This window comes from Nematolebias whitei, chromosome 20, assembly GCF_014905685.2.
Source record: "Nematolebias whitei isolate Nwh7 chromosome 20, NemWhi1, whole genome shotgun sequence".
NCBI classification, from domain to species: Eukaryota; Metazoa; Chordata; class Actinopteri; order Cyprinodontiformes; family Rivulidae; genus Nematolebias; species Nematolebias whitei.
In genome coordinates, this window is record NC_056517.1 from 34,644,825 (window position 1) to 34,659,355 (window position 14,531).

The 14,531-nt window shown below is 40.3% G+C and overlaps 1 protein-coding gene across 1 annotated transcript; it reads right to left on the reverse strand.

Annotated features, from left to right (window-relative positions):
- Positions 1-4,083: 4,083 nt before the first annotated feature.
- nrros (negative regulator of reactive oxygen species) lies at positions 4,084-7,227 on the reverse strand. The gene is made up of 2 exons (XM_037693819.1): positions 7,126-7,227; positions 4,084-6,083 (listed from the first exon to the last, which is right to left on the reverse strand). Exons 1-2 carry the CDS (start codon positions 7,222-7,224, stop codon positions 4,134-4,136), a joined length of 2,049 nt encoding a protein of 682 aa, XP_037549747.1. The 5' UTR covers positions 7,225-7,227; the 3' UTR covers positions 4,084-4,133.
- Positions 7,228-14,531: the final 7,304 nt, after the last annotated feature.

Here is a 14,531-nt window from a genome sequence, read left to right on the forward strand (position 1 = left end):
GGGGAAGTAAAAAACATGGTTTACCTCGCCTCGTACCCGGCAGAGGAAGATCAGCACAAGCGTGGCTCTTTATGAGCCCACACATATCGGTTAATACGTAAGACTGAATTATTCTTAAGTAATCAAAAACTGTGGGTGCTGTCTTTATGAAAAGCCGTTAACCTTTTAATAAAGCTGACGTTTGTATAATTTCGCTGAGTAATCAAAATAAATTCCTCTCGTTCCACAAACTGACCAGCAGCAAAGTTCCTTCCTCAAAGCGAGCTGCTTCAACTTCCGTCTGGCCCTCCTCCGTCCTGCGTTCTCTACTTTTGTTGCAGACGATCCAAAAAATGCAAACGTTCAAAACACGTTTCATGTTGGCTGTTATTTAGTTAACGACGTTTTCTTTTTCATCGTCTTTAAAGTCTGAATGTTTTTGAATCGTTCTCATTATTTAGATCCGTTTTTCTTCCGTAGTTTTTTCAGCAAAAAAAAAACCTCGTTCCTCAATTTTTGTTCTACTTCAACAGCTCGTGTACCAAAACATTCGGCTCTTCCAGGACGTTCCTGCTGTGACATTTTTACTTTTTGAAATATCGAGCTTTGTCGGCCATGTTTTTAATCATAGAAAATGAATGGAGCTCTCTCCACAGCACTCGAGCCCTTTGAGCTGTTTAAACCTTTGGCTGCTCATTTCAGCTTTTGTTCAGCTCTTTCTCAGCTTCTTTCTGCTTTGTCAGCTATTTCATATTTATTTATTTATTCAGCCGATTTGAGCTTTTTTCTTGCTATTAATTTGTGTACGTTCATGATTTTTCTAATTTCAAAATTTCCTGCTTCTTTTAGCCTTTTTCTGCTAATTTCAGCTTTTTTTTAGCTTCTGCCACTTATTTTTCTAATTTCAGCCTTTTTTTAGCTTCTTCTATCAGTTATTTTTCTAACTTAAACCTTTTTTTTTTACTAATTTAGGCTTTTCGCTCTATTTTTTTGCTCCTGTCAGCTTCTTTCTGCTAGATTCAGTCTTTTCTGCTACTTTTAGGTATTTCCAGTAAATTTAGCTATTTGTACTTTAATTTCTCTCTTTTGTGCTTCTAATAATTTCAAATTGTCTGCTCCTTTCAGTCATTCATTTCAGCTTTTTTTTTTTTACACTTTTTAAACATTTTTATGCATTTTTAGCTTCTTTTCAGATATTTTATGCTAATTTAGCTTTTTTCTTTTTTGTTAATGTTTGTCTTTTGTGCTTCTTTCTAATAATTTCAACTTTTTATGCTCCTTTCACCCTCTTTCTGCTAGTTTCAGCTTTTTAAACATTTTTTTAAACCAATTTCAGCTTTTTCTGTTTATTTCAGTATCTTATTTAGCTAATTTCTGATATGTTGTAACCTATTCATCCCCTCTCTGTGTATTTCAGCTTATTCTGCAAATTTTTGCTGCCATTCAGACACATTTCGGCTGTTTTTCTGCTGCTTTAATTTTCCTGCTTTCAGCAGTCCAGTTCAACTCACAGTTCAGCAAAGCAAACTTTTCAGCCTGGTTTCGGCTTCTTTAGCAGCTTTCAGCTAAAATCCTTCAGCAATAAGCTTTTATGCTGAATTCTGAATATAAAATAAAAACCTGTCATGTTTGTGCGCGAGCTTCTTCTAATGTAAACGTGAGTTTGATCAAATGATGAAGCTCTGGTTTCTCTTTTTAATGTTCCAACCACCGTGACCCGGAGCACCACAGCGGTGACGTTGGTCGGTTTGGTTACGTTCTGGTTAGTCTTTAAAGAGCCGAGCACCTTCGTACCAGCCTCTCCGCTGCTGAGCAACATTTAACAAACAGAAATGTTTTATTTGTCTTCGCACTCGATGACGTTCAACAGTTATTCTTTAATGAATCAAAGGAAGCTCTGCTTTGACGTCAGCTTTGTAGCTGAACAAATTTACCGGAGGTTCAAACCATCATGACAACTTGTACCCTGGAATTTTTTTGTCTTGTTGATGAGAAGGAAACCACAACCCCCCCCCTCTGAGACCCAGAGCTGAGCAGCTGCTGCACATCTTAGCAAAACAGGACATTTCATGTTTCCTCTGCCGCTTATAGCAACAGCTTGCATCACACTACTTCTGCTTATCTACACACAAACCGAGTCCCACACCGACACAGCCGCAGTTTTTCTTGGTGATGTCGGAATTAGGGCCTGGATTAGAACCGCATCTTGCTGAACCAAACAGCATAGCTGCAGTTGGAGCGCTGAATGACAGCTGAAGCTAGCTAAAGAAGCTGAAACAGAGTTGTTGAAGTTGAAAGAAACGGAACAACTGCTGAAAGGAGCAGCTAAAACACCAGCTTAAGCACTAAAAGAGGCAAAATGCTCGCTAAAAGCAGAAAAATGCCAACTTAAAGCTAAAACAGGTAAAGGTTGGCTAAAAGATAAAAGTAGCATAAGGTTAGACCAAACCAAAAATAGCTAAATGAGCCTAATGCTAAACAGAGTAAAATGCTGGCTAACTACTAGTAGCAAAAAACTGTCCAGATTATAAAAAAGTTAGCTAAAGACTAAACATAGCAAAAGGCTAGCTAAAAGTAGCTCAAGGCTGACTTAAAGCCAAAAGCAGTAAAAGACTACTTAAAATCTTAAAATAGCAAAAGGTAAAACCTAAAGTAGCAAAAGGGAACCTAGAGCTGAACAGAGCTAAATGTTGACTCACTACAAGTAGCAAAAAACTATGCAGATGCTAAAAAAGCAAAAAGGTAAACTGAATGCTAAATGTAGCTAAAGGCAAGCTAAAAGTAGCTAAAGGCTGGTTTAAAGCTAAAAGCAGCAAAAGACTACCTAGAAGCTAAATGTAGCATAAGGTTAGCTTAAAGTATTAACATGCTGGCTTAAAGCTGGCGTTTCAAAGTTGTAGCTAAAAGTAGCAAAAGGTCGGCTTATAAGTAGGCAAAACTACTTAAAAGCTAAAAATAGCTAAATGTTAACTGATAATGTAAATGTAGCAATGGGCTGACTTAAATATTAAATCAAGTAAAAAAGACCACCTAGAAGGTAAAAGTAGCAAAAGCTTAACTAAAGGCTAAAGTAGCAAGGAAAGCTAAAGGTAGCAAAATAATAGATTTAACCAAAAATAGCTAAATGAACCTAATGCTCAAGAGAGTAAAATGCTGGCTCAGTACTAGTAGCAAAAATCTGTCCAGATGCTAAAAAAGCAACAAAAAAAAAGCTAAAGACTAAACGTAGTAGACGGCTAGCTAAAAGTAGCTCAAGGCTGATTTAAAACCAAAAGTAGCAAAATATTACCAAACTTCTTAAAGTAACAAAAAGTTAGGTAAAACCTAAAATAGCAAAAGGGAACCTAAAGCTAAACGGAGCTAAATGTTGTCTCACTACAAGTAGCAAAAACCTATGTAGATGCTCAAAAAGCACAAAGATAAGCTGAATGCTAAATGTAGCGAAAGGCAAGCTAAAAGTAGCTAAAGGCTGACTTAAAGCTAAAAGCAGCAAAATACTTACTAGAAGCTAAATGTAGCATAAGATTAGCCTAAAGTATTAACATGCTGGCTTAATGATAACATTTCAAAGTTGTAGCTAAAAGTAGCAAAAGGCAGCTTATAGCTAAAAATAGGCTAAACTACCTAAAATCCAAATGTTAACTGATATATAAATGTAGCAATAGGATGATGAAAATATTAAATCAAGTAAAATACTACCTAGAAGGTAAAAGTAGCAAAAGCTTAACTAAAGGCTAAAATAGCAAGTAGGGGCTCAAAAAGCTAAAAGTATCAAAAGACTAAAGAGGAACAAAATAATAATAATAATAATAAAATGACTATTTAGAAGCTAAGTATCAAAACTCTATCTAAAAATTCAAAGTAGCAGTAGAAGACAAAAAAGATTCTGAAGCATAAAGTTTTAAAAACCAAACGTCAACTCGCCCACCCTTTGAACGAGCTAAATGTTTTGATATATTAATGGCTAAAATTACCCAAAGTGTGCAGAAGTAGTTAGATTGTACAAAAGTCAGAAAACAACACCGTGAAAGCTGAATTAGCAATCACACAAGGATTAACGACATTTAAAGTCAGTTGAATTTATTTTCAATATCCACTTGGCTACATTTCTCTACAATGTATTGAGCAAAACATCACTTGGGGTTTATAAAGTATCAGTAGGAAGTTGGCTTTAAATATTTCTTTTTGATGGATTTTTGTAGCATTTTAGGTTTTAAGGTGAGGAAAACCATAATAGAGACTCCAACAAAAAACAGACAGACGGGTACAAAAAGGAGAATGTACCACAGTACGGGTTCCCCTTCAAAACACAAAAACAAATGAGAGTCCTCCGCTCTGTGGGTCGTATGTAGGAGATCCTTACACTGGATCTCTGCCTGCCCGACCATATTCACAGTGTTTATTTCAAATGTCCTGAACCATTCAGTTTGGCAGCAGTTGAACGGATTTCCAGTGAGAAAAACAGTCTGAAGCTTTGAGGCCAAAGTATTCACCTGACCGTTGGGGATCGTGGACAGTTTGTTGTCTCTCAAGTCCAGAACTTTCAAGTCAATGCTTTGAACTGAGGGAGGAATATGGAGAAGAGAGTTTCTCGAAAGGTTTAAAAACCTCAGACTTTGAAAAGAGGAGAGGTCGAGGTCTTGTATTTCAGTGTTTCCTAAGCCTAGATGTTGCAATGTGCCTCCTAAGCCTTGCAACGAATCTTGGACAATGAGTCCGGGGTTATCAGACAGTTCCAGGTGCGTCAGCAACAACCCCCTGAATGCGTACGCTGGAATTCTTTCAAGGTTGCACCCTTTAAGGTAGAGTTGTCTGAGGGAGATGATGTTCCTCCAATCCATGCAAGCTGAAAAGTTGTGTGCACCAACTTTAGCTTCCTCCGAATGGCAAATTTTAACGTTGTTATAACTGAGGTCCACTGACCGGATCCTTGGCAATGAAGAAAATAATCCATAGGGTAGCTCGTTCAGATTGTTTTGGCTCAGGTTAAAGTAGGTCAAATTACCCAGATTAGTGAGCATACCGTTATCTGCTAAAATACGGTTCAGTCTGTTGTTGCTGATGTCCAGCTCGTACAAGCTGCCAGAAAACTGCTCTGACGTAAGGTTTAGGGTTTCCAAGCAGTTTGTGCCCAATCGAAGTCTTGATAGAGCAGACATTTTCTTGAGGAATCCATGAGGGAAATTATCCACCTGGTTTCCCCTCAGATCCAAAATCTCTACAGTGGAAATATCACCGTGCAGATTGTCATCCCACAACTGAGCGGTCATATTGCGTGCCTGTTTCTTCAGATTGTAAAACTCAACGGTTGAGGATAGGTTTGTGGACGTAACGTTGTCTACTAAGTGTTGGTAGAACCTCACAATGTTGTGGGACAGGTAAAGGTTCTGTAAGTTACTCCGACTGGGGAGGAAAGGAAAAAAGAGGAGCTTGTTGTTTGATAGATCGAGCGTCTCTAGCTGGAAGGTCTCGTTGAGGTCTTGCCTGGAGATGAACCATTCAATGACGTTGTGGCTGGCATTAAGGACAACCAGCTTAGTCATGTGGAAGTCTGTCAGGCAGGGCAGATAGTTGAAGGCCAAGTTGAGCCGCCGGAGTTTCGGGTTGCCGTTGAAAGCGCCGTCTATCTCAAACATGACGTTCCTCGAAAGGTCCAGGTCCTTGAGCTGGTGGAGATCACTGAACGACGTCTCGTCCAGTCTTTTCAAGAGGTTTCCAGAAAGATTGAGGTACTCCAGGGACGTCAAGTTTTGAAGAAGTGCAAAAGCCATTTCTTCATTCAGCTTGTTCTCAGAAAGATCTAGAACTCTAAGACCGGGAACTGTCCTTAACGAAAGGCTGCTCTCTTGGTAGCCAATGTGGAGGTTATTATTTGCAAAGTTTAGGCTCTCTAATAATTTTGAAGCTTGAAAAACCTTTGGTTCCAATTTCTCCAGATTACTGCAAGCTAAGCTTAGGGTGTTTAGTGATGGGTAACGTAGAAGAGAGTTCTCCTGTAGTGTTTTAATATGATTGTAGTTCAGCTGAAGCTCCTCTACGTTGACCGGCAGGTCCTCGGGCACAGATGAGAGTTTGCCATTATTGCAGCGAGCAGTTTCTTGTATCTGCAATTAAAAAAAAAAAAAATCAAGAACACATAAAGGTTTGTGTTAGCAACAGAAAAAATGCTTTGGCTTTTCAAATCATTTATACGAAAACTGGATTTATATACGACTCAACAATTAAATCATCATAAGCTTTAACGGTCAAACTAAGTTTTGGCGTGCAAGGCAGACAATTTGCAGTAAATCAAAGAATGGTGCCTTTAATTTTAGCAACCTATGTTTTTGTCTTTTTCAGTTCTTTTGTAGGTATTATAGTAGTACATTTTGTTTTCTCAGTAGCTGAGAAGTAATTTGATATACAGTTTGAGTTTTGGGGGAAAGGTGACATACGTGGTCATTGAAGTCAGACAAAAAAAATCAAGCAGAGTCTGCTGTCCTAAAACAATTCTCTGAATCTGGCTTCCCCGCTTGGCCTTGAGTAGGCCAATTATCTCAAATTTCTCCTGGAGGTTATATGAACAAGAAGCTCTGCTCTGCCCCCCCACCCCACCACCTGCCCTTCCCAAGGACATCTGTGGGCCTGTATCAGAGCTGAGCCGGCTGACAGACACTGCCATCTCTTATCAGGTCTATGGAACTTTCTGACCGTGTTTACGGACAACTCACCGCCTTCGTCGGCTCCCTCGTGCATAAATATATTATGATGTCATCAGTATGTTGCTGTTTACGTGTGAAGTATTTTTTTGCAACTTTCACACTGTGCCCCCGCCAGGACATAGTGCGAGATACAATTTTTTTTTAACCTCCCCTCCCTCTCATGTTTCTCTTTTCCTTATCTATTTTTGTTTGTCTGTAGCAGGTCTCTCTTGTAAATGAGTCCTTGAGGCTCAATGGGAACTAACCTGTATAAATAAAGGTTGAATTGAATTGAGTGATTCAGTGATTCAACAGAAATTAGTTTGTAAAAAGTTATTAAACTTCTTTGGCCTCTCACGTAAGACATGAAACAAACATTAAACAGTCTCTGCTTGCGGAGGCGGTTTTTGTTTATGATTAAATGAAGTTTTTTATTAAACTGCAGAGTAAAAGTAAGACATCTTACCAGATGACATGGCTGCTGTGGGTGACTTGAAACGGTTGTCAGGATTCTCCACAGAGGCAACAAGCAGAGCAGGAGAGGAGTGAGCCCGTGGACCAGCATTTTATCATCCTTACTGTTCAAAACATGACAGGATCAAATATTTTCACTTTGCACAGTGCACGCTTTCAGGTTCACAACAAACATCAGAATTTATCTCAGCCAGAACAATGACAAGCGACTGAACTTCATCAAGGGTCGACAATGTCAGAAATCAAGGTACAAAATGTGCAGAGAAAGGTACATTATCTTGTCACTCCAGTTATACCTTAAAAATACGGACATGGTGAGTTTTGTGTGGTATATATGATACAAACTCTGTAGAATAATTTTTCATGTCTTCAGTATTTTTTTAAAGCTAAAAACAGCCATTTGAGTGTGTCCTCTCCCCCCGTCGACTCGTCTGAGGCAGTCATGGCCAAAGTGGTTCAGAATATCCTGATTCATGCTCAATAATCTGACAATAACCAAATTCCAGAAACCATCTGAACACCATCAAACTGGTTGACCCACAATGTGAAGGTGCTATTTACAAGACGGAGTTTGTTGCAGCTCCTGATTAAGTCTTTTGGATTAAAGACGAAACATTTCCACACAAAGAAACCGTCCAGAGGACCTGATTTACCTTTGTTGGATTTTTCTACCTGAATTATTGAGCATGAATCAGGATACTTGTTTTCAAGAGCAATAATCCGAGTTTAATTGTTAAATGAGATGAGCTGTGACATTAACCAGTGTTTTATGTGAGGCCAAAAATTACTCGAGGTTTTTGATTTATGGTATACTTGAAGGAAAAGTAGAGCTGGATATCATTGGCAAAGAGATGATTTTGCACATTCCTAATCTTTTGAATTACCTGTCCAAGAGGGAGAATGTATAAGATGACTAAAATAGGTCCGAAAACAAAACCCTGAGGTACACCACAAGACAACATGGTAGTGTCTGACATAATCCTATTTACATAAATACTAGAACTTCAGTAAGGCAGACACGATGAAAACCATTTGAGGACAGAACCAAAGTTTGCTTTTTTTTAAATCTTGTGATCAACAAAGTCAGGGGCAGAAAACAAGTTTCAAATTCTTAAACTTTTCCTGATTCAAATTTACAAACTTCTGCAAATCTGGCTGGCAGGAGTCCTGTTTGTGTTTTTTCTCACTCGCTCTCGTACAAGGTGGACACAATTCTCTTCCCTCTCCTGTTCTCTTGTTTTTTTGCTCTCCATTTGAGTATCGGAGTTTCTATTTTACACATCTTCCAAAACTAAAACTACTGTTACGGATCTGATCAGCTGGACTTTCAACGCAATCGACAAAATCTTTTCAACAAAGCGACAGGGTCCTGGAGAGCTCTCATGCCCCACTGAGAATCTCAGGAGGACGCCGAAGACATATATACAATTAGATTTATGATAAAAGGTTTCCTGCTTTTTGGAAGCAGCTGGTTCCTGGTCTATCAACGTAAAAGAAGACAACTGCAGCTAATTTGACCCTCATCAGGCTGCCTGCTTGTGAAGCTTTGGTTCGTGCTTTGAGGACTCAAAATCAGCTGATTTACGAGCTAAACTGTAAGATGGAAGTGATTTGTGAGAATCGCAGGCCACCTGCAGTTTTAGGACACACCAGCATGTTGGAAACAACCTTGGAGGGGCTGGTAAGCACGGACCAGTAGAATGCACACTAATCTGCCCATTTCGGATCTTGAAAGTACCAGTAAGACTCAAGGCTGACAAGAAAAAACAGTTTGCCTGAAAAAAAATCAACAGTTGTGGCTTATCTGAATCGGACTCCCCTGGTTGGCCTTGAAAACAGGCTGACATATCAATTTCTCCTGGGAAATGTGAAAACTAAGGAAAAGTTTAGTTTATCTAAAAAAGTACTCTGAAAAGGATAAGAGGCTGCGCTATCATAGCAGCACTTACGTGCACTCCGCCCTTTTTTTGGACGACTGCACGAACATATTCTCGCTATATCTCGTTACTGATGATAAAGCTTATTCTGATTCTCTGCATTCAGGAAGGCCCAGTTAGGATATTGTATCGATATCCTAGTTAGGATATTTAGGACATCGTCAATGAACAGTGGTCATTCCGTATGTTGCGGAAGTTTCAAAGAAACGGAGACGTTTATTTTCTAAACAACGTCCCAGTGGCTTTCAAACCCCAAAATACATTACGGCAACGACTGGTCCATCCCAAAGATGCTGTCCCCCTGCACAAACAGTAGTATTGTGTATGTTGTTCAGTGCCAGGAGGGTGATCAATCATACATTGGAGAAACTAAACAGCCACTGGCCAAAAGGATGGACCAGCAACATCATCAGGTTTGTGGACTCTTCGGTCTACATTCATCTGCAAGCCAGAGGTCACTCTTTCAGGGATGAGGATGTGCACATCCTTGATAGAGAGGAAAGGAAGTAAAGGAGGCCATCTTTGTGAAGAGAACTCGTCCATCATTAAACAGAGGTGGAGACCTCACTTTCATCATCTTACAATGCTGTTGTTGCTAGCATCACTCAGCCCTCTGTGAATAGCAAGCGTCCATCAGGGCACTAACAATCCATCGTTAGGATGATGTCCTCCTTTATCACGTGAACAGCTAATTTTGGCTGTCCCCAGCAAACTGGTCGATCCACTGTGAGAAGGTGCTGCTTACAAGACTGAGTTTGTTGCAGCTCCTAAGACTGATGAAGTCTTTCGGATAAAAGATGAAACCTTTCCGTAAAGAAGAATCCGTCCAGAGGACCCGACTCAGTCTTGTTAGACTTCAGAAAAAAGAACCAAAATATTAAAAGCTACATTTTTTTCATTCGTAGGAAGAGAAGAATCGGACAGACTCTTGAAATTGTGCCTCAGCCTGCAACGAATGTTATATTTTCTCACGAGAACAGCAACTTTGCTGAAATTTCCCGATTTTATTTACAAACCAATGTCGTGCAAAGGACACATGGAGGTTTTACGTTCCGTTTTTCCACAGCACATGTGGCTAACCTATAATAGTAAACATGTTTATATAAATTAGACGTGATTAAATTCGTTTCACGTTTAAATCCTTTACCAGCTTTTGCTGCTGTATTTTACAGCCATCCAGATAAACAGTTTGTTCTTTCCTGTCGTCACGCTGTAACATCTGCAACTGCTGGATTTCGTTAATTTTTTCTGTACCTCTGCCTAAACTACACGGATTACTGTAAATGTTATAAAATGGGCTATACCGCTTATAATGACTTACTGTAAATGTCAGAAGAGATGATCTTCCTAATATATTCTCTGTAAATGCTAAAAAATACAAAAAACCTACTCTGCTCAAAATTACTGTAAATATCAGACAAGCTGCACTGCCTAAAATTAATTACTGTAAATATCTAACAATATGCATTTTCTAAAATGAATTACCGTAAATATCAGAAAAGCGGCGCCTTCTAAAATGAATTACTGTAAACGCTAAAAAATGGAAGCTGCACTGCTTAAAATTAAATACCATATATGTTAGAAAAGTTGCACAGCCTAAAACGAATTACCGTAAATACTTGAAAAGCTGAGCCACATAAAAATAATTATTAAAATATTGAAAAATGTATAAAATACAGACTGTGTAAATACTTTATCAAAGTAATTGTCCCATTCTACTGAAATTTGACAATCAATATGGATCTATGCAAGAATGAATTAGGATCCAGATCCATGGTCCAGACACAAATAAGGTCTTTGGGGTCCTCTAATGAATAACAGCATTATTACCAAGTAGTTACCGCATTATTAACTATTTATTAATTGTTTATAAGGGTACCATTTCTGTAAAGTGGCTTTGATACGTTTGCAGTGTGCCTAAAAGCATATTGTGCCAAAGTGCTTCAAAAGCTAAAGATGTTTAAATTCAGCTAAGTTATTTTAGCTCCTTTTAGCGCACGGCAGCAGCAGATCAGAGCCGGCTCGTGTACTCACGCTGGTGGTTAGATGCGGATTTCCCAAGCCACCGACGGTTGATCCCCTGACCATATCGCTGGGTTACATGCAGTTGCAGAAGCTCTTGTCATGCGTGTGACATTCGGCTGCATTGCTCTGCTCCGACTGAAGCACCTAATGCCCTTTTTCTTAAAAAAAAAAAAGACTCTTTACGGAAGCAGGCAGGCAAACGGAAACCAGGTCACATGGACGAGTTGCAATCACACTGAGGTTCTCAGACCCCGAGCCACAGGAAGGCAAGCGCAAGCTCAACGGTTAACAGCCTCCAGCACCGTGCACACTTTAGCTTTTTTTTTATTTTTATTATTCTTTTCTCAACATCACACTGTTTGTGTTTGTTATCCACACAAACAAAGGCTGCCAGCTCAACTGCCACCACAAAAACCCAACGAGAACACACCCTTCACACCCTCGGCTCGTTCTGATCAGTGAGCCTACGAGAGAGGAAACCACTCAACACACACCCTTCCTGCCTGATGTTCGGCCTCTCTCAGCAGCAGATGTGCACATAAACGCAAACGTTCGCACACGTCGATGTCGCGTGTCCTCAACGAATGCCTCTGCTGCGATGCAGGGGATCGAGAAGGCTGCTAGGAAAGAACAAACAAACCCCGTCACTGCAGGATTGTCCCAAAGCGAAGTGCGTTAAACTTTCATCTTGTGATTTAAAAAACAAAAAGGACTGCGTTAGCAACGTCTCATGCGAGACCTGTTGGTGCTCAAAATACGAATCTTTACCTCAGCAGTTGTCAGACTGGCAGTTAAAGCCGCTTGTTTTGCTGGTTTGATCCGCTCTGGTTGTCGTGTTAAATCGTGTTGTCTCAATAAGTTCATTATTTGTAGATGTCCGTCCAATGATTATTTCCTAAAAGTTTCAATAAAACCCAACAGGTGGTTCGTGAGATATTTTACTAACACACACCGACAGGGTTGACGCCAAGCGTTAATGCTAACATTTTTATTAAAAGTTATATGATACACGTAGTGCTTGTTGGTGTTTTGTTCAAGGAGACAAGGTTCTTTATTCGTCATACATGCGGTGGAACGCAATTGTGTACACAGGGTCCCAGTTACATCCAAGAAAAGTATTGAAATGTAAAATAAAAAGAGTAATAAGATCTAAGATATGAACTAAGAAAAACGTTAACTAAAAATACGCTAAGCGCTAGTAGTATTAAAAAAAACAATACGCCGAACAGCAGCACGAACATGAGTCTGTGTGAGCAGACGAGTACGAATGAACACATCAGCATGAAACAGATCAGCAGCAACATGAAACAGATCAGCAGCATGATGCGATTGTTTTAGAGATTCTTGAGTCTAACAACCTCAGGGTAGAAGCTGTTCCTCAGTCTAGTGGTTCTACACTTAATGCTCCTCAACCTCCTTCCTGAGGGGAGCCGGGCAAAAAGTGTATGCTGGGTGAGTGTGGTCCTTCATGATGCAGGTGGCCCTCTTCCTGCATCTGGAGGTGTAGATGTCTGTGATGGTGGGGAGGCTGACTCCGACAGACTTCTGTGCAGCCTTCACCACTCTCTGCAAATTTGTGAATTAGTCTTAGCTTCCACTTTAGCAAATTTTTAGCTCATTACCTCTAAAACTGACTGTGTTGTTTGCATTTTTGTGTTTTCTAAATTCAGTTGACTGTGGCGGCCATCTTTAATCAGATTGACTTCAAAAGTTAAATGTTGATCGAGGTATAGTCAATGATTATTTTCTAAAAGTTTATTTGAAATCCATCCAGTGGTTTTTGAGATATTTTGCTAAAAGACGCAACAGACAACAACAGACCTTGATTGCAATTCAATTCAATTCAAAAATACTTTGTGAAATTTATTAATCCCAAATGGAAATTAAATGTTGTTGTAACTCATTATCCTCGTTTCATTAAGAGATGTTATAGATGCTGATGGCTGTAGGCAGGAAGGATCTCTTGTAAAGGTCCGTACCACAGCGGATCCGAAGAAAGTGGCCACAGATGCCGTTTGATCAGTCCACCCGGACTCGGCTGACCTCTCAGTTCCCACGGGCTGCAGGACTGCCCGAATGCCGGGCAGAAGTCCTCCCAGAATGATGGCCACTCCTCCCAGCAGCCGGCCGAGCTCCTCGTTGCTGCGGACAGACGGCTGCAGGTGCCGGGGGACGATCCTGGTCCTTCTGCTGTCACGAGCCGTGTTTCCTGCTAGTTCCAGGATCTCCTTAGGAGATCTTAGGATCTCAGTGGTCAGGCACTCGAGCACAGCCGGCAGGGAGATGGGAATGCATCCATGGCACCTCCTTTTCAATTCATTTTAAATTTGGCACTGTGGCTGAGATATTATTTGAGTTTTTGAGATGTTAACCAGTTGCTCCCGGTTGTAAACAAAACACCTTGTTGTTATGGTTACGCATCATAACAAATGTCCAAAGGTAAAAAAAAAAAACGTTTCAGTACAAGGTAAAAGGAAACAATCATCCAAAGAAAAGTGATTTACATCCAACAAAAGATGAATTAAAGTTTCCAAAAGCAACATCTCAGAATGAAAGTAACAGAGATACTCCAACATGCAGCCACCTTGAGCGGCGCAATTCATTTCAGTTACAAGAACTATTTCAACATACGTATGGTACAGTGTCTTTGCACTTTGGGTGTTCTGTTCTTTCTTATTGCTCAGTTACTGTTCTTTTTGTCTTTCGTTAATGTCCAGGTCTTTATTTGGGGTTCTGTTCTGGAATGGGTGGCAGAAAAGAGAATCGGGCCTCAGAAAGTGTTTTCCTTAGAGGGCTCATTTGTTAGTGAGTCCTTCCTGTTTTTACACGGGTTTTCTCGGCTCTCGGTTCTTATTCTAGTAAAGGATTAGGTGGCAACGACTTTCTGAAGCGTGAGAGAAAAGCAGATTTATTTTACTGTGTGACGCTTTAATGGCAGAACACCGGCTCCTAATCAGAGCTGTAAGAGATACGTCGATATCCCTCGTTGCTGAGGGATTTGAATAGTGAACGTTTGACGTTTTCGAGAAGAGTGTTGTTCTAAACTGGAACTGAACAGTGAAGGAAAGTCTTAATGTTTTGGTGCAAGATCTGTTACACTGTATAGAAATATAGAGGAATACTTGTTCTATTATTATTTTTTTGTTTATTCCAGGCAGCGCCTCCCAGTACCGACAACATCAAAAGTGTGGGTGGGATTGGTGAAGCAGCCACACCTGCCTCCACCCTCATTTGCCCCACTCTGGGCCCTTGAGCAAGGCCCTTAACACCCACCATCTGCTCCCCCGGGCGCCCTAGACCGCAGCTCTCTGCTCCACCCAGAGAGCTGCGGTAGCGTCGGGAAGGACCTCCAGCGTCAAAATAATTGCCACGTCTTCGTGCGACTCAGTTCGCTGTGGTGACCCCTGATGAAGGGAGCAGCCGAAAGAAGAAAAAA

Coding starts and splice junctions, on each gene's coding strand:
- nrros (XM_037693819.1), bottom strand. CDS start 7,224: ATGCTGGTCCACGGGCTCACTCCTCTCCTGCTCTGCTTGTTGCCTCTG. Junction 6,084..7,125: donor CACAGCAGCCATGTCATCTG/GTAAGATGTCTT, acceptor TTTTAATTGCAG/ATACAAGAAACTGCTCGCTG.